The sequence below is a fragment of the Chiloscyllium plagiosum genome, chromosome 36 (assembly GCF_004010195.1).
Source record: "Chiloscyllium plagiosum isolate BGI_BamShark_2017 chromosome 36, ASM401019v2, whole genome shotgun sequence".
NCBI lineage: Eukaryota > Metazoa > Chordata > Chondrichthyes > Orectolobiformes > Hemiscylliidae > Chiloscyllium > Chiloscyllium plagiosum.
Window position 1 is genome coordinate 9,573,368 of NC_057745.1, and position 18,394 is coordinate 9,591,761.

Sequence of the window (18,394 nt, forward strand, 5' to 3'; positions counted from 1 at the left end):
AATGGTGTATTGGCTAATGTTTGTGGATGTGGTGCCAATCAGGCATATTGCTTTTTCGTGAATTGTGTCAAGCTTCTTGAACATTGTTGAAGTTGCACTCATCCAGGCAAGTGAAGTGTATTCCGTCACACTCCTGACTTGTGTCTTGTAGATCGTGGACAGGCTTTGGAGTATCAGGAGGTGAGTTACTTCCTACTGTTTCCCCAGTCTCTGAACTGCTCTTGTAGCCACTGTGTTTATATGGTATGTTTAGTTCAGTTCCTGGTCAATGGCAATTCATAAAATAGTGATGGTGAAGGACTTAGTGATGGTAATGCTGTTGAATATCAAGGGGTTATGATTAGATTGTCTCTTATTAGAGATGGTAGTTGTATAATGTAAATGTTACTTGCCACTTTTCAGCCCAAGCCTGGTTATTGTCTACATTTTGTTGAATTTGGACATAACTCCTCAGAAACTGAAGTAGTCCATGAGTGGAGCTGAACATTGTGTGCAATCTTCAGCGAACATTCCCACTTCTATCATTATGACAGAGGGAAGGTCTCTGATGAAACAACTGAGATGCTTGGACCTAGGACACTACCCTGAGGTACTCTTGCAGACATGTCCTGGAGCTTGAGATGATTGACCTCCAACAATCACAACCATCTTCCTATGTGCAAGGCATGACTCCAATGTTCCCCCGATACCCATTGACTTCAGTTTTACTAGGGCTCCTTGATTCCATACTTAGTCAAATGTGGCCATGACATCAAGGACAGTCACTCTCACCTCACCACTAGAATTGAGCTGTTTTGTGTATGTTTGAACCATGGCTGTAATGAGGTCAGGAGCTGAGTGGCCCTGCCAGAAGCCAAACTGGGCATCACTGAGCAGGTTATTGCTGAGCAGGTGCTGCTTGATAGCCCTGTTGATGACCCCTTCCATTCACTTTACTGATGATGGGGCGGTAATTGGCTGGGTTGGATTTGTACTGGGTATACCTTGGCAATTTTCCACATTGTCAGGTAGACAATGTAACTGTACTGGATTAGCTTTGCTCAGGGTGCACATGTGCAGGAACTCGGGTCTTTAGTGCTATGGCCGGAATGTTGTCAGATCCCACGGCCTTTGCAGTGTAGAGGGCATATCTCTGTGTCACACATCCTCTGTTATTTCTGTAAAAAGCCCAGGTCTCTCTTTCTCATGCCATTTTGTCAACCTTCCTGCCTCCTAATTTACCATTGAAAGGCTGGTAAAATTTAGCCCCACTTACCAGTTACTTCAACTGACCATGTTACGTGAGGTTCGGGTGAGAATACATCTCCTGGCTTTATTGTTCTTATGTTTAAAGCAGGCAAACATCTGCAATTACTAACTCTGTAAGTCAGCACAAAACACAAATTATGGACAGTAATTGTTGGGGTTCAATTCAAAATGAAAATCACTAGTTATCCCTAATCATGATGTTTTCACTGAAATCTCAGAAACCATAGCTGGACAGCTCATCTTTGCTTGTGCAAGTTCTCAGCTTGGATTGAGGAATTAATCAATAAGATTTACGAAGTGAGTTTACCATGGGAGAAAATAGGGTGAATGACTCCAGATTAGATCCCCAAGTTTGGTTATGATCTGGTTAGAAACTACTAACTAGTTCATTCGGTTCGATGAAGTTTGGCAATCCCAAATCCTTAGCAACAGAATAATGATCCAGGATTCCATTGGTTTGAGTTACCAACCGTAAACATTACCATAACGAATCAAAGTAAAATAACTTACAATATTAGTCTCATTAGTCTCATGCTAACATCCAACATTAGCACAAGGTAAATATGAATTAGTAAGCAGGCTGTGGTCAAATGCAATACCCTGCATATTAAATGGCAGACTTTATCTTATATTTGTTAGCAGATCACCAAAGGTCAGTGATCATTGAGGTAGAACAATTTTTGAATGTTTACTCATTCTTCAGAAGGATTTCTGCACTCTTGAAGGTTCCATTTCTGAACACCACTCCCAGTCTCTCAGTCTTGGAGTGCCTGAACACCTGTGCACCTCCTAGTGATTTACCCTCATCTTTCAAGACTGATTTCCAAGACTGAGACACCAGTTTCTGCGTTCCCCAGGGCTTCTCATGGTCCCACTCACCTGGAGCTAGTACAAGGTACTGCTTTGCTGCCTGGAACCTCTTCTTTGACTTCTCTATCAGTCATATCTTGTGAGTGGTGGCTTTGCTGTTCTGTGTCTCTACCCCATTCTGGTTTGCTTGTTATCTTTTTCTCAAATAATTCCTGGATACCTGGCTGCCACTTCTTCTGCTGATTCCCTTTTTATTGGACCCAGATTGGGTCCCATGACTCCTGGCTTTCACACCACACCAGTGTACTCCCAATGAACCAAGTGATCAGTCACTTGAAATGTATAAAGGGAAAGAAAACAGCCTCTGAGCAAAGGCTAAATGGCTGAAAATCCTACAATGAAATGTGAATGGGCCAAGATTCTTGGTCCATTGAGCAATCATTGTTTTCAACCTTCACCTGAGCAAACATCATTGGAGAATCAGGTAAGTTAGTTCCATAACAAGGCCGGAAAGGTATATTTCAAGTGTAGGCAGTTGGCAGCCAAATTCACATAGAGTGGAACTAGGAACATGGGAACACTGAACAGGAGTCCACCATTGCTCTTTTGAGCCTCCTTCACCATCAATAGATCATGGTTGGTAAAGTTATGGTTTCAAATCCACTCTCCTGCCTCTACATCCTCCACCAATAATCCCTATTTCTCTTGTGTATTAAAGTTCCATCTAACCTTGCCTCAAATAAATTCAGTGACCTGTACTCAGGTGCCAGTTTTGCTTACAAACAGCCTCCCCAAATGCTTGACCAAAGCAGCTGTGTAAACATGAGATTTACAATGAGTTTCAGTAACTTTCTTTTAAAAGTACAGCAATTTCTCCCTCTGTTCAGTGCTGTAAAACATTCCTTTTTATCATTTCAGTCCACAATCAAAATATAGACAAAATAAAGAGACGGTCTTTGCATGCCTCCATCCTCATAAAATGAAATATCATGTCAAAAAGACACCTCATCACACAATATGTGATACAAAAACCACAAAACCTGAAGCTTGTATCCCTTCATCCTTCATCCCACTTATACAACCTTCACATTTCTTAAGCCTTTACCATATTTCATCATCTTATAATTGGCACAATGCATCTGCAATTATATTGTCTTTTCCAGTAATGTGAATAAGTTTTACAATAAGTAGTGGTATAAATACCTAAATACTCTCACATTTTGTGTATTTAGTGAATACCACTGGATTATGATTGGTGCAGATTAATATTTCTCTGTTGCCATGTTCGACATAGACTTCAAAGTGCTGAAGGACAATAATAATTCCAAAGTCTTCTCTTCCACAGTAGAATACTTCTTCTGAAAAGTTTATTAGAGGAATGTCCATTGACTTACTTACCTATTCCCTACTCACCATCCTGTATCAAGACTGCACCCACCCCAAAATCACTAGCATCAATCACCCTTTTGAAAGGTCTGGAAAAAATCAAGAGTAGTCATTTATTAGGATTACCTTCAGCTTCTCAAGGGCAACTTGGCATTCTGTTCGCTAGACCATGTTTGCTTGCTCCTCCAACAAACACATTAATATTACAACTACAGTGCTGAAATTGTGCACAAATTTCCAATAAACCCTAAACATTCCTAAAATTCACCGAAACATGTTTATCTGGGCTCAACCAACAAGGATGCTGTTTTATTGGTGCTGACACTCCTGTGACACGTCATGCCCAGCTACTGTATCATATCCAGGTGTATCTTTACAGATTACTTTCTGAGTTATTGTAGAAGGTCCTACCATTGTGCTTTCTCTAAATATGAGTACACATCATCTAACTGTCCCAGTATTTCTATGTTAGCTAATAGATTTGTATGATGTTTATTTTGAAAACTGCCTACCTCTCTTTCCAATCACTCTTATTGTCTCCGTCACCTTCCCTGCTCTTACCATCTGACATGCTAGCTTCTCCCTTTTCTTGTTCTCTGCAACAATAGCTTTTCAGCATGTTTATGTGACATAACCCAACCCTTCTTCCTACAATATGATTTTGATCAGATAAATCATTTTACTCATTCTCCTAACCATGTATGTTCCACTGACTTTCACTTTCACAGATTCATCTTATAAAAGGAACAATACCAATACCCAATTTCCCATTTGAAACTTTCTAATTCCATTTGCCCAAACTTTCATTTTCACTTGTGAAACTTCCAAATGCTCTACTGTAAGTCATGCCTTTAGAGTTTGGTACATCTCAGTAAGGTCTGTCCTTTTAAAGTTTGATGGTCTCCAATTAAACGCATACCCTGCCATGTTGTTTTGGCATTGTGGGAGGAAATTTTCAGGCATCTTTATGTTGCATGTATTTTTTTTTCATGGAATGGAAGTAGGAAATCTGTAAACATTACCATTTAAGGACTTAAAGCAGAATTCAAAGTTGTAAGTCAGGCATCAAGAACTTTTCAAAATAGAGGTTATGAGATAAGATGAGACAAATTAATTCAGGGTAATTTCAAATCAAGTCTTAGTCTAGAGAATGTTAGTAGGATCTTGATAAGTTGAAACAGATCTTCACAAAGGGAAGATGCTAAATTCAGTAGGAGGCAGATCAGCTGAGAAGTTTGATTGGGCTACATATACAAATCAGACCAGATGTATGCATTTTAGAATTGAAAGCCATGTTAAAACATGCTACTGTAGCAGAAGTACTGAAGGAAAATTAGACATGCAAAATATTAACTTGGATATTTCAGTTAGTGTTGATTTAGTGGGGAGGGTTGGATTGGGTCACATTGTGAGTGCCAGTGGGATTGGAATAGTTTTGGGTCTTTAGGGAATCTGGTTGACATGGCTCTGAGGTTTCTAAGGGATCGGTGAGGAGGTGTAGTAATACAGGGGCAGTGGTGAGCCAGGAAGAGTGTTTAGTACTTAGCCAGGAGTCAGACTAGGTGTTTAATCCTTTAATTTTTCCTGGGTATTGATTACGTTCAATTGAGTCTGAATCCTGTGACTTCAAAGGATTCCTTTGGAGGATTCTGGATGCAAGAGAATTGCCCATCAGAAGATTCGACTTTGTGAGCAAGTTCCATGGAGTCAGCTGAATCCAGGATTCCACGTGATCCCGATGGGCACTCTAGTCTACACTGCCCTAACAATTCTCCGGCCATTGGGGCATTAGAGCCATTAAATTTAGAACAGTGTACACTCTGCTTTCCATCCCTGGGTGATCCTGAAACAACGGGAGTTAGTGTCACCTAAACATGCTCATCTTATCAACGGTTTTTCAAGTACAGCAGGATTCATGTTTTATTAATGGGAAAAAATGGTAAATGTCCATTAGATTAGAAATTGAAAGAAAAAGAGTAATTAAAAGCATCTCAGTTGAAGAGGCACTTATACTGGGTGAAGCAACCAATATAGCTATTAGAATTTTGAAGGAATTCTATGGGGTGGGGGGGGGGGTGCAATCAGGAAAAAAATGTACTAGTAGAATGCTAAATTGATCATTGTTACCCTGGGTCATTGTCAACTCAAAGTGTTTGAAACAAAAGAGATTTTAAAAAAAAATGGTTTGACAAATATAATCTGCTAGTTGGAGGCTGAGGTGTGACCTTATAGAGACTTATAAAATCCTGAGGGGCATGGATAGGATAAATAGGCAAGGTCTTTTCCCTGGGGTGGGGAGTCCAGAACTAGTCCAGGTGTAGGGTGAGAGGGTAGAAATATAAAAGGGCAATGTTTTCACACAGATGGTGGTGCGTGTATGGAATGAGCTGCCAGAGGAAGCGGTGGAGGCTGCTACAATTATAACATTTAAAATGTACGAGAATTGTCTATCAGAAGATTTGACTTTGAGCATGGAGTCAACTGAATCCAGGATTCTGCATGAATGTGTATATGAATAGGAAGGGTTTAGAGGGATATGGGCCAAGTGCTGGCAAATGGAAGTAGATTAATTTAGGATAACTGATCAGCATGGTCAGGTTGGAGCAAAGGGTCTCTTTCTGTGCTGTACATCTCTATGACTCTGACTGTACTGGGTTGCTTTACAAGAAGTGATGCTTATTCAAAAAAAATGTCCTTGAAGTGGGATAAATGCCTTGCCTTCTAAACTAAGAATAAAAAAAATTCATTTTTAAGCTGCAGTAGAATATGGGGTTTGTTAACGATTGCATAATGATGCAACACATCATCTGTTACTTTTTTAAAAACCCAAAAGAACTGTAGATGTTGGAAATCAGAAAAAAAAACAGAAATTGCTGGAAAAGGTCAGCACATCTGGCTGCATATATGGAGAGAAATCAGGGTTAATGTTTAATGATTTAACAAAATCAGACCTACTGACACTTTTGAGCTTACAATATTTTATCATTTTCCATATTTTATTCCGAATAGATTTTATTAAAAGAGACAAAGCTGTAAGAAACCTTATTATAATGTTTGTATTAATATTTAATTCTGTTAATAGGATGCTAAATGCCTAAGAATTAAAATTAACAAGGCAAGCAGGTTTTGGTGAATTAATTAGTAGGGGATGTGGAACACCCCTACTGAATCCTGAAGAAGGGCTCATGCCCGAAACGTCGATTCTCTTGCTCCTTGGATGCTACCTGACCTGCTGCGCTTTTCCAGCAACACATTTTCAGTGTGGAACACCCTGCCTACAACAGTAGTAGACTCATCAATTTTAAGAGCATTTAAATGGTCATTGGATAAACACATGGATGAAAATGGAATGGTGTAGATTAGATGGGCTTCAGATTTGTGTTACATGTATGGAATGAGCTGCCAGAGGAAGCGGTGGAGGCTGGTACAAATATCACATTTAAGATGCAAGAGAATTGCCCATCAGAAGATTCGACTTTATCAGCAAGTTCCATGGAGTCAGCTGAATTCAGAAAGTAGATTTTGTCTGAAAGTTTTTACCTTTTAATGTACAACAATGTGGACATTGTGCTCAGGGTTCACAAGGGATTTGCTCTCCCCCTCAGGTACTCTCTACCTCTGGATGTTCTGGCCCAGTTTCAACTCAGCAATTTCAAACCATGGGGATGCCCAACATCGTGCTGTCATCAACACCTATTGCTCACTGGCATCCAGTGTCCTCATTGCCATCGCCATTTCCAGCCTCTTTGAGAAGAAGGGCAAAATTGATATGGTAAGAAAGCACCTTACTGGGCCTGGGTGGACAGAGTGTCATAACTCGATTTTAACACCACGCCAAATCTTACAGACAAAAGCAAAACACTGCAGATGCTGAAAACTGAAATAAAATGTTGGACAAATTCAACAGATCTGTCAGCATCTGTGAAAACATAAACAGAGCTAACTGTTTTGAGTCCAATATGTCTTTTCGTTGGGATTGGGACTGAATGTTACTAGACATCAAATTCAGCACCCATGCCATTTTATGGAAAACTATGGCGTGACACTGACCTTTCACCTCCAGGCAGGGGCAGAGGCGAGGGCTGAAATCATGGATCCCATTGTTGCTCCTGACGCAGGGCTCATGACCCTACCCCTCACCCTTGACATGAACACTGTGCCTCTGCGAGAGCCCCTGTCCCCTGTTATTAGGCCCAGACAAACACTCCAGGATCCATGTTCAATTCTGTCTCAAGCCAATGGAACGACACACTCTTCTCCCTGACAAATTCATGACTCCAATGTTTCTCTATCTTGCCCATTATGATTGAGTTGGAGCGTATCACTGAGCAAGGCCACTGAAATGGGAAGATACAGTTAAGGCGCAAATAAGCCACGATGCATTTTAACAGCAGATGAGGCTCAAGAGGCTGAATGATCTCCTGTTGTTCCAATGAGTCAAAATTGGAATAAGGAAAAGGGAGCTGTACTGCCTGTTTAACCATTGGGACGTATTGGACAGGACAGGACAGGGAGGAGAAAGGGGCTAATCAGCTAGTGTTACTGATCGTTTACTCAAAGCCCACATAAAAGTAATTGTGTACATGTGTATGTGCCATGAACATGTCTGTATGTGTGTGCGTGTGCACACCTGTATAGGTGTATATATGCATTTGGTTGCAAGTGTGTGCATGCACATATGTCCAGCTGCATGTGCATGTATGTGTCTATGCATGGGTTTATTGGTGGGGCTGTGTGTATATGTGAGAGTGTGTCCATGTAAGTGTGTGTGTATTGTATAAGTGTGCGCACAAACACATAGACACATTTAAATACACACATTAGCACATATACACACACTGCCACAAGTGTCTGTGTGTGTGTGCATTATTCAAGTGTACACGTGCACGTAGGTGACCAGGGATTGACCATGGACAGGACCATGCTTGTCTGTGTTCACTGAAAGACTGGCCAGCATGGGTGTCATGAAGAATACTTAATTGTGGGAATTGTGTGTTGTTTGCCTTACCAGGTTCATGTTCAGAATGCGACCCTTGCAGGAGGAGTGGCTCTAGGCACAGCTGCTGAAATGATGCTTACTCCCTACGGGTCACTGATTGTTGGAGTTCTGTCAGGAGCCGTGTCAACATTAGGTTTCATCTTCCTCTCGGTGAGTTCTGATATCTCAGCTTTGCTAGTGGGGCTGTAGGATTAATAGTAATAATGTTTTTTAAAATAAATTGGTGAGGCCTATGTCTGTGATCAAAATCCCTAATCCTGTGGGACAGCTAGTTCACTTTTGAAGTTGATATTGATATCTCTCTGAAATATTGTTGAATAAATTCGGGCGGCATGATGGCACAGTGGTTAGTACTGCTGCCTCACAGCACCAGGGTCCCAGGTTCGTATTCCAGCCTCAGATGACTGTCTGTGTGGAGTTTGTACATTCTCCCCGTGTCTACATGGGTTTCCTACTGGTGCTCCGGTTTCCTCCCACAGTCCAAAGATGTGCAGGTCAGGTGAATTGGCTATGCTCCATTGCCTGTAGTGTTAAGTACATTAATCAGAGGGGGGTGGGTTGCTGTTCGGAGGGTCAGTGTGGACTGGTTGGATCGAAGGGCCTGTTTCCACACTGTAGGGAATCTAATCTAATCCAAGTCTTTTGCAGCTCTCGAACTGCAAAAAGCCTTACCACCTGGAAGCATGGTGTTCGTTTCCATTCTCAAACTCAATGACCTGAGATGACATGGACTTATAGCAAAGTTCTTGCAAGATCTCATGATGTAATTTTCTGTTTCAAGCCACTCCTGGAAAAATACCTTAAGATACAAGATACCTGTGGTATCCACAACCTGCATGGTATGCCGGGCGTGATGGGAGCCATTGTTGGAGCTGTCACTGCTGCAGCCGCCACTGAAGGAGTGTATGGCAGAGAAGGGTAAGGTGGAGCAGACAGCACTATAGTAAAGGGGGTATCTAGTAAACAAGGATATGTTTGTGTAATCAGCATGTGATTCAGTAGAATCACTGAGACCCTATGCGCTGAGTTGTATAATTGCATGGATCTCAGAAAGGTTCTCCACCTTTAAAACTGCTAGAGAACATCATAACATGTGACACTTCAATATAAAAGGTCACCATCTTACTCTCTGTAGAGTTATCAAGCTGTAAACAATCAACTATGTGTGGGATGTCATTGCGATCCATGTAAGCATAAAACCCAGTCTATATGTGGAAGTCTGAGATGTCATATTAGTGCATGTAGTTAGTTAATGAACATCTAGATATCTGTCTCAATAAGAACCCAGATCTCTCTGGTATATATTATGTAGAATAATGTATTAAAAGCCTTGTTAATGTTTTAAGTTCAATATGACTTCTCCTTGTACCTCATATTCACAATACTGTCACTAGAGAAATAGATTTACTATTCCCTTCCATACTAACCAATGATTTAAAGTTAGGTAAAATGAAAATGTTGCAAAAGCTGGAAATCTGAAATGAATACATCAAAAGAATTCAGCAGATCAGTAACATCTGTGTAGAATTAACCCTTCAAATTGGCTATGACCCTTCTTCAGAGCAGAAAAAGAATTTCACAGAGTCCTGTTTGACGTGAGCCATTAATTTTGTCTGTTTTTGTGTCTGTGTGTCTCTCTCTTGAGCTTACTCTCTGCAGAGATACTGCCAGACCTGCATAGTATTTCCATCACATCCTGTTTATGTGTTAGGGCCCCAGTATGATAATCTCGTGCGGTCCATTAGCTAATGTCACCCATTAGCCAATGTGTCATGGCCCCATGCATGCACCAGAAGGACCCCGGGTTATTCCTGTTTGAGAGCTATTTGTGTTTGCAATCTGCATCGCATTGTGACTGATCTGTTTCCTTCTCTTCAGGTTAATCGAGGCTTTTGGTTTTGAGGGGCGATTTGCGGATCGGACGCCGAGTGTCCAGGGAGGTTATCAGGCTGCGGCTCTGTGTGTCACACTCCTTCTGAGTGTGGGTGGGGGAGCTGTTGTAGGTAAGTTGCCCAGATCCTGATCTTAGGGAATGAAGCAGAACACAATGCAAAGGCCAGTAAGCACATTTAATTAATGGGAGCATATTGAGTCATGAAAACTAGGAACAGGAGTAGGCCATTGGGTCCTTCAAGGTAAAAACTCTCCCACTGCAACTCCCAGGTCATTTCCTCTGCCCTGAAGTTCTTCTCCTCCCCCACTGACCTATTGTACTCTATGCTAATCTATCCCCATCCCCACCCTCCTCTAGCTTATCTCTCCACGCTTCAGGCTCTCTGCCTTTATTCCTGATGAAGGGCTTTTGCCCGAAATGTCGATTTTGCCTGTCCTCGGATGCTCATGGAAACTAGGAACAGGAGTAGAATTGCTGTGCTCTTCCAGCACCACTGATCCAGAATTGGGCCCTTCAAGCCTGCCCGATCATTCAACATGACCATGGCTGACCCTGTATCTCAATGTAGTATTCCTATTTTCTTTTCATTCTTCCTGTTGTCTAACACATACTGGAGTGGGTAACTGTTCCAGAAGACTATCTGACCTCGATTGTTTTTAAACCCTACAGAAAAATAATCAATCCCATATATCACTATTTTAAAATCCAAGCTGTATATAAATTACACTAGCATTTACACATCACATACATTGCATCACATTGGTGACATGGTGGCCCAATGGTTAGCACTGCTGCCTCACAGTACCAGGGTCCCAGGTTTGATTCCAGCCTCAGTTGACTGTGTGGAGTTCGCACATTCTCCCGTGTCTGTGTGGGTTTCCTCCCACAGTCCAAAGATGCGCAGGTCAGGTAAATTGGCCATCCTAAACTGCCCATAGTGTTAGGTGCATTAGTCAGAGGGAAATGGGTCTTTGTGGGTTACTCTTCAAAGGGCTGGTGTGGACTGTTTGGGCCGAAGGGTCCGTTTCCACACTGTGGGGAATCATAATAAAAGGACCATGGGATGCGATGGTTATCAGGGGTCTGGGGAGTTTAACTGGTCAAGGGAGCTGTAGTTGGATTGTGTGTATGGTGAGTTGAAGAGTTAGCTTGATAGTTATCCAAGAATTAGGTACAAACCCACCGACTCCCACAGCTACCTGGATTACAACTCTTCCCACCCTATCTCTTGCAAAAATGCCATCCCGTATTCCCAATTCCTCCGCCTCCGCCGTATCTGCTCCCAGGAGGACCAGTTCCACCATAGAACACACCAGATGGCCTCCTTCTTTAGAGACCGCAATTTCCCTTCCCACGTGGTTAAAGATGCCCTCCAAAGCATCTCGTCCACATCCCGCACCTCCGCCCTCAGACCAAACCCCTCCAACCGCAACAAGGACAAAACGTTCCTGGTGCTCACCTTCCATCCTACCAACCTTCGCATAAACCAAACCATCCGCCGACATTACCTCGCTACTCTCATCCTGCTGGACACTGGAACTTCAATTTAGATTCCCATTCTCTTGCTGAATTAACTTAAATGCTCCCTTTGATGAATTCTTGATCTCCTGACTGCCCTGGGATGCTACACCATATGTCAACTGTGGAATATGATGGAAAATTCACCAATCATCTGGGTTGAGCTTCAATCATTTTCAATATAACCAACATAGCACAGAGCAGTTCATTTGATTCTGGATCAGTGGTGCTGGAAGAGCACAGCTTGGCTTTTGCCCGAAACGTCGATTTTGCCTGTCCTCGGATGCTGCCTGAATTGCTGTGCTCTTCCAGCACCACTGATCCAGAATCTGGTTTCCAGCATCTGCACTTATTGTTTTTACCTCGTTGATTTTAACCCTACTGCGAATCCTCTTGCAAGGATGCCTGCCTTGAAGAAGTTTTCCTCCTCTCTCTACAAGAATCTCAGGGAGTACTCTATGCTACTTTCTCCCCACCCCCACCCTCCTCTAGCTTATCTCTCCACGCTTCAGGCTCTCTGCCTTTATTCCTGATGAAGGGCTTTTGCCCGAAACGTCGATTTCGAAGCTCCTCGGATGCTGCCTGAACTGCTGTGCTCTTCCAGCACCACTAATCCAGAATCTGGTTTCCAGCATCTGCAGTTATTGTTTTTACCAAAGTTTTTAACCATCCAACTTTCCCTCAGTAACTACCAACTGAAGCAGAACCCTCCAAATTTTCATCCTTTAATTGATTCTTTTGGAGCTTTCCCGAAGCACGTGAATTGCCAGGGAAAGTCTTCAATCTCCTGGGCAATTCCCAAGGAGTCTGTAGTATCTGGAATTCTGCAGGGACCCCATGCACTACAGTCGATTCGGCTGCTCCAAGGATTATCGGACCATTGCAATATCCAGACCTGAGTGCTCTGCTCAGCAATTACATTTTTAAGCATCAGTACTTCTGAATGGCAGATTACTTATTTTCAGTTTGGTTTTGTGTGGTTGTTAGCCAGAGAGGGAGTAGATTGGCAGACTTTTTCATTAAAGCGCTGCACTTTTCAGAAATCACAGCTGAGTTTCTGAAGATGTGATCAGAACGCAAAGTCTTGCCTGACACCTAGTGGTATTAATGCGTTATTACACATTAGAGTATTTATGAGAATCTCGAAGAAACGTGAATATAATTAGGATTACCTTAATCTGAAAGAATGAATAAAGATTGTTGTTTAATGTATTTTCTGCATGAGATAAGATATTCCAATGTTTGGAATAGTAGCTTACAATAAAGTATTACAAGTAGAAAGTAACTTTGATTTGGCAAGTTTGAATTTGGATGTAAAAATGCAGCTGATCTCATTCTTCCTAATACCAAACCTATTGCCTTCCCATTCCTACCTATAGCTGTACATAGGTTCATCCACCTTCCTGGTTACCAGCTTCTCTTCTGGTTTCTCACTTTGTAGAAAGAAATTCTTTATGGTAGAGGCCGCTAAATGTACCCTCCCTTTTCTGGAGTCATTATTCTCTTAGTGGTCAGTGAGGTTGTTATAGTTTAGAAGTTGCTGGGTTGACAATCTAGAGGGATGAATCCAAATGAGCTAAGGAAGAGAATGGTCCATTGCTTAATTTAAAAAGAATGCTGGTCCATTTCTTTAATGCCACATAATTAGTCTCTCCTGACAATCCCCTTATGTAATTTTATCAAATGATGGTGCAGTGTTAGTGTTCCTGTCTCTGAGCCAAGATATACCAGTCCCATCCTCCCCAGAGGTGTGTAATAACATCTCTTGATTAGAAAATATTTATGCAGATATTAGACTAGTTTAATAGTTTAAAATCGATGTAAGAGTCACTCATCAATATTGATGATTCTTTGCCCCAAAGGTTTCATTCTGAAGTTGCCATTCTGGGGTGATCCATCAGATGAAAACTGCTTTGAAGATGAGGTGTACTGGAAGGTAGGTTCAACAGGGTGTTTACGGTAATGGCATAAGTTGTGACTTCTCATCAATGATACCAGGATCTGTAACTTCTTTTTCTTCCAATGGCTTAGAATGCCAGAAAAGTAGAATGTTCGACTAATTGTGTAAATCCCATCTAGAACCCATAATCGTAATTTTGAAACAGAGCACATTTAAAAGACATATTTGCTTCTTGCTATAATGACATCTGTCAGAGTTAATCAGTGCACCTATTAAAGTCTTAATGAGAAATGTTTGTTTTTATGTGATTTTAGTTAATACCCTGCATGAGTCTTAGAGTCATAGAGATGTACAGCACGGAAACAGACCCTCTGGTCCAACTCATCCACGCCAACCAGATATCATAAATTAATCTTGTCCCATTTGCCAGCACCTGGCCCATTTCCCTCTAATTCCTTCATATTCATATACCCATCCAGATGCCTTTTAAATGTTGTAATTGTACCAGCCTCCACCACTTTCTCTGGCAGCTCATTCCATACATGCACCAATGTTTGTGTGAAAACATTGCCCTTAGGTCCCTTTTATATCTTTCCCCTCTCACTCTAAACCTATGCTGTCTAGTTCCAGACTCACCCAATCCAGGGAAAATACCTCATCTATTTACCCAATCCATGCCGTCATGATTATTTTAAACCTCCATAAGGTCACCCCTCAGCCTCTGATGCTCCAGGGAAAACAGCCCCAGCCTACAGCCTCTGATGCTCCAGGGAAAACAGCCCCAGCCTATACAGCCTCTTCCTATAGCTCAAACTCTCCAACCCTGGCAACATCCTTGTAAATCTCTTCTGAACCCTTTCAAGTTTCACAACATCCTTCCGATAGGAGGGAGACCAGAATTGCACGCAATATTCCAAAGCATTCTTCCAAAATATTCTTCAGTAATATTGAGTATCAGTTCATATTACAAAGTTTTCTGTTTATTCAGCCATATATAATGTAAGTAGCTGCTCACCATAGTCAGAGTGTCTCATTTGTAGGATTAGAATAGTTTTTGACTCAGGTTCCTTTTTTCCCAGGAACTGAAATCTCTGGAACTCCCCTTGTGTCAGTCAGGCTCCCCTTCATCCTGCATTCTGTGTGCTTCAACCCAACATCAGCCAAGCACCACTTTTTGGCTTCTCTTCTACCCTTCTCAATCTTTTACTGTTATAAAGCTGAGGGAAGTCAGTCAGCTCATCTGTCTCACTCCTCCCTATTCCCGATTTGAAGCTTTATTTCTTGATTAATTAAATTAAGAATCTCTTCCCAGCAGTAGAAGAATCAGTCATCAGAAAACCTGTGGTCTGGGTTGATTTAGACAAAGCAGCAGAGGCCATGTAAGGAAACCATGTTTTTAATACAATGGAGAATCACTCACCAGGCATTCTCTAAGAGTGGCCTGTGAACTAAGAATTTGTAAAAGCTCATATGTAACGCTGTTTAATATTTTTGTAACTGTACGTAATTCCCATCCAAGGGCCCTTCCCAAAATAAAGGAAGATCACTGTGCCCACAAAGCCTATTCTGTTTATTGCCCATGTATGTACTATCTGATAATGAAATTTAATCATTCTATCTAACCTCCTTCCAAACCCCATGAGCTTGATATCTACAAATAATACAGCTGGTGGTCAGTAAATAAAAATCTGCAAGTCTTTGAAGCAAATATTGCTTTGTCACTGAAATGAAATCTCTTCAACAAAGGCTGATGGGTCATGATGGTTTTGCATCCACCATCTAATTAACTCTTGGCACCATCTTTGAATCTGTAGGTGCCAGTGGATGAAGAAGCTCCATTGTGCAATGTTCACTATGAAAACAACGAACTTAAAAAGCCTAATTCAAATGGAGACACCCAACAATAAGGTGAGCTATGTGTTCTATGCCAGAAAACCAGTCAATGAAGGGTAGAATTGGACCAATCTTAACACATTTCAATAATTATTAACAAAATTACATATCACAAGCATATATCTCCTAATCCAATAATCACAGTTCCAATCTTTATCTATTTATAGAGGTACAAGTGAATCATCAGCTTATATCAAATTCCTGCACACAATGAAATAAAATGATCATACAATTAATCCTGTGTCTCACTCCAGAAGTATTTATGTGTGGTTTATGAAGCTGATACATCAATCTGTTATATTGGGCTCTGGATTACTAACTGCTGTCAGCTTGTGGTTGGGAAATTTTCGTTACCATCAATCCCGCTTACTATTCTTTTAAATTCTATACTAACGAATGTGGTTAGGGCACGGTTGCTCAGTGGTTAGCACTGCTGCCTCACAGCGCCAGTGACCCAGATTTGATTCCACTCTGGGTAACTGTCGGTGTGGAATTTGCACATTGTCCCTGTGTCTGCATGCGTTCCCTCTGGTACTCGATTTCCCCCAACAGTCCAAAGATGTGTATCTAAGGTGGATTGGCTGTGCTAAATTGCCCATAGTATTCAGGGATGTGTAGGTTTTGTGTGTTAACCATGTTAAATACACTTTTATTGGGAAAGGATGGGGGATGAGTCTGAGTAGGATGCTCTTTGTAGGGCCAATGTGGACTTGTTGGGCTGAATGGCCTGTTTCCACATTGTATGGTCTCTGAGCGCCTACCTAATTATCAGTTGTACAGGATGGACTGTTGATGGATCTTAACAAAAGAAGGCACATGCCTTAGATAATGAGACATTTTATTGGTAAGAGAGCAGAAGATACGAACTACACTGACCAGTTAAGCATAGTTGCATAAGACTATAAGGTTCTCCTGGTAGACTGCCCGGGTTTCCACTCAAAGTCCATCTGGCATTAGCACATTGGGTAAGGCTTAATGCAACTTCACTTTAACTTTTTCAGGAACTTCAATTTGTATAACATAGAGTAGCATTGAGATAGCTACTTCTCTCGACTAAACATGTTGTCGTTATACAGGGAATACAAGTTCAAATTTCACCATGGTGACTTGAAAATTTGATATTACAGTTTGTCTGAAAAAAAGAAAATATGACCATGAAGCTGACAGAATATCATTAACAACCCAACTGGTTCACTAATATTCCGTAGGGCATGTGACCTGCCTTTCCTACCCAGTCTTGTCTATATGTGAATCCTGACTACTGTAACATGATTGATTATTAGCTGTTCTCAAGGAGTGAGCAATAAATATTGATTGTACCAATAATGCCAACATCCTGGGGATGAATTTTCATATAACAGGACTTAGAACATGATCATACTTGCAGTCTTCAGTAGAGAGAAATAAAGAGATAAAAGCAACTTGTATTTACATGTGCCTGTCATATAACATTGCTAGGCAGATCACAGGAGCATTATAAACTAAAGTGCGATGCAGAGGTACATCAGGAAACAAGCAAGGTCAAGAGGCAGCAAGGATTAAGGAGGGAATTCCAGTGTTTAGGGCCTAGGCAACTGTAGGCATGGCAACCAGTGATGAAGTGATTAAAATTGGGAGTCATGATATGGATGTGCCACTATTGGACTGGTGTGGACAAGGTGAGAAGTCAGAAGGCACCAAGTTAGAGCCCAACAGATTTATTTGAAATCACAAGCTTACAGAGTGCTGCTCCTTCATCAGGTGAAGTCACTTCACCTGACGAAGGGACAATGTTCCAAAAGCTTGTGATTTCAAATAAAACTGTTGGACTATAACCTGGTGTCGTTTGACTTCTGACCTAGAATTGGGAGTACACACAAGGCCAGAATTAGAGAAGTGCAGAGATTTTGGATGGTTATGGAGTTGGAGGAGGATGGAGAGATAGGGAGGAATGAAGCCATGGAGGGAATTGGAAACAAGGATGGTAACTTTCACTGTTGCTTGACCAGGAGCCATGTTGGGTCAGTGAGCACAAGACAGCAGGGCCTGGCTTTGAACTAAAACATAGGAAGCAGAGATTTCGACAACCTCAAGTTTATGGAGGGTAGAATGTGCAAGATCAGACAGGAGTTCATTGGAACCATTAATCTGAGAGATAATCAAGACATGCATGGGGGGTAAATCGGGAAGAAACAATATTCTTTGAAAAATTAACATGGCGATTATTTTAATTAAAACTAGATATGAAGGAGCAGCAAATGATTTATCTGTTTTCTTATATATAGGAGGGTGGCTGTGTAACCCTCTGAGTTAATCACTGCTCAGTGATGTGACTGTCAAGAAAAGAGTTACAGAGGAACCCTGGGATTGGAGCTTGACCTTACCAACTGGTTCATTGTGGCATGGCACCAGAGAGCCTCCTACATCTTTTCTGTCATTTATTTTTGGCTATTTAAATGAAATGAAAGAAACATTGGGCTTTTCTTGCTGTGCTGAGCCCACAGGCAACCATTCAGATGCTAAAGCTGAAAACCACTTTTTGCTGATGTGTTCGTCATAGCCATCGATCTGACCCCTATCTCCAGCATATACTTTTTCCAAAATAAATGAGCATTTGAGAGTACAATTTTTTAAATTTAAAAACTCCTGAATTGTTATTAGAGAAAGAGAAGTCTGAACATATGCTGGATTTAAATTGTTAACTTTGCTTATCAGATTATTAATGAGCACCAAAGAGCAGGATTTTAAACTTAGTGATTTTATCAAG

At 41.4% G+C, this 18,394-nt stretch overlaps 1 protein-coding gene across 6 annotated transcripts in view; it reads left to right on the forward strand.

Annotated features, from left to right (window-relative positions):
- The window catches only part of rhcgb (Rh family, C glycoprotein b), a 75,585-nt gene that overhangs the window by 16,095 nt on the left and 41,096 nt on the right, over positions 1 to 18,394 (forward strand). For 3 of the 6 annotated variants that reach the window (XM_043677258.1, XM_043677257.1, XM_043677255.1), the window contains exons 5-10: positions 7,050 to 7,216; positions 8,456 to 8,593; positions 9,225 to 9,361; positions 10,322 to 10,446; positions 13,718 to 13,791; positions 15,570 to 15,663. In XM_043677258.1, the coding sequence (XP_043533193.1) occupies positions 7,050 to 7,216; positions 8,456 to 8,593; positions 9,225 to 9,361; positions 10,322 to 10,446; positions 13,718 to 13,791; positions 15,570 to 15,662 (734 nt within the window). In that variant the 3' untranslated portion in view covers position 15,663. Of the gene's footprint in view, positions 1 to 7,049; positions 7,217 to 8,455; positions 8,594 to 9,224; positions 9,362 to 10,321; positions 10,447 to 13,717; positions 13,792 to 15,569; positions 15,664 to 15,815; positions 15,836 to 16,724; positions 16,975 to 18,394 lie in introns of those variants that run through there. The other 3 variants (XM_043677259.1, XM_043677260.1, XM_043677261.1) reach the window with 3 other exon arrangements.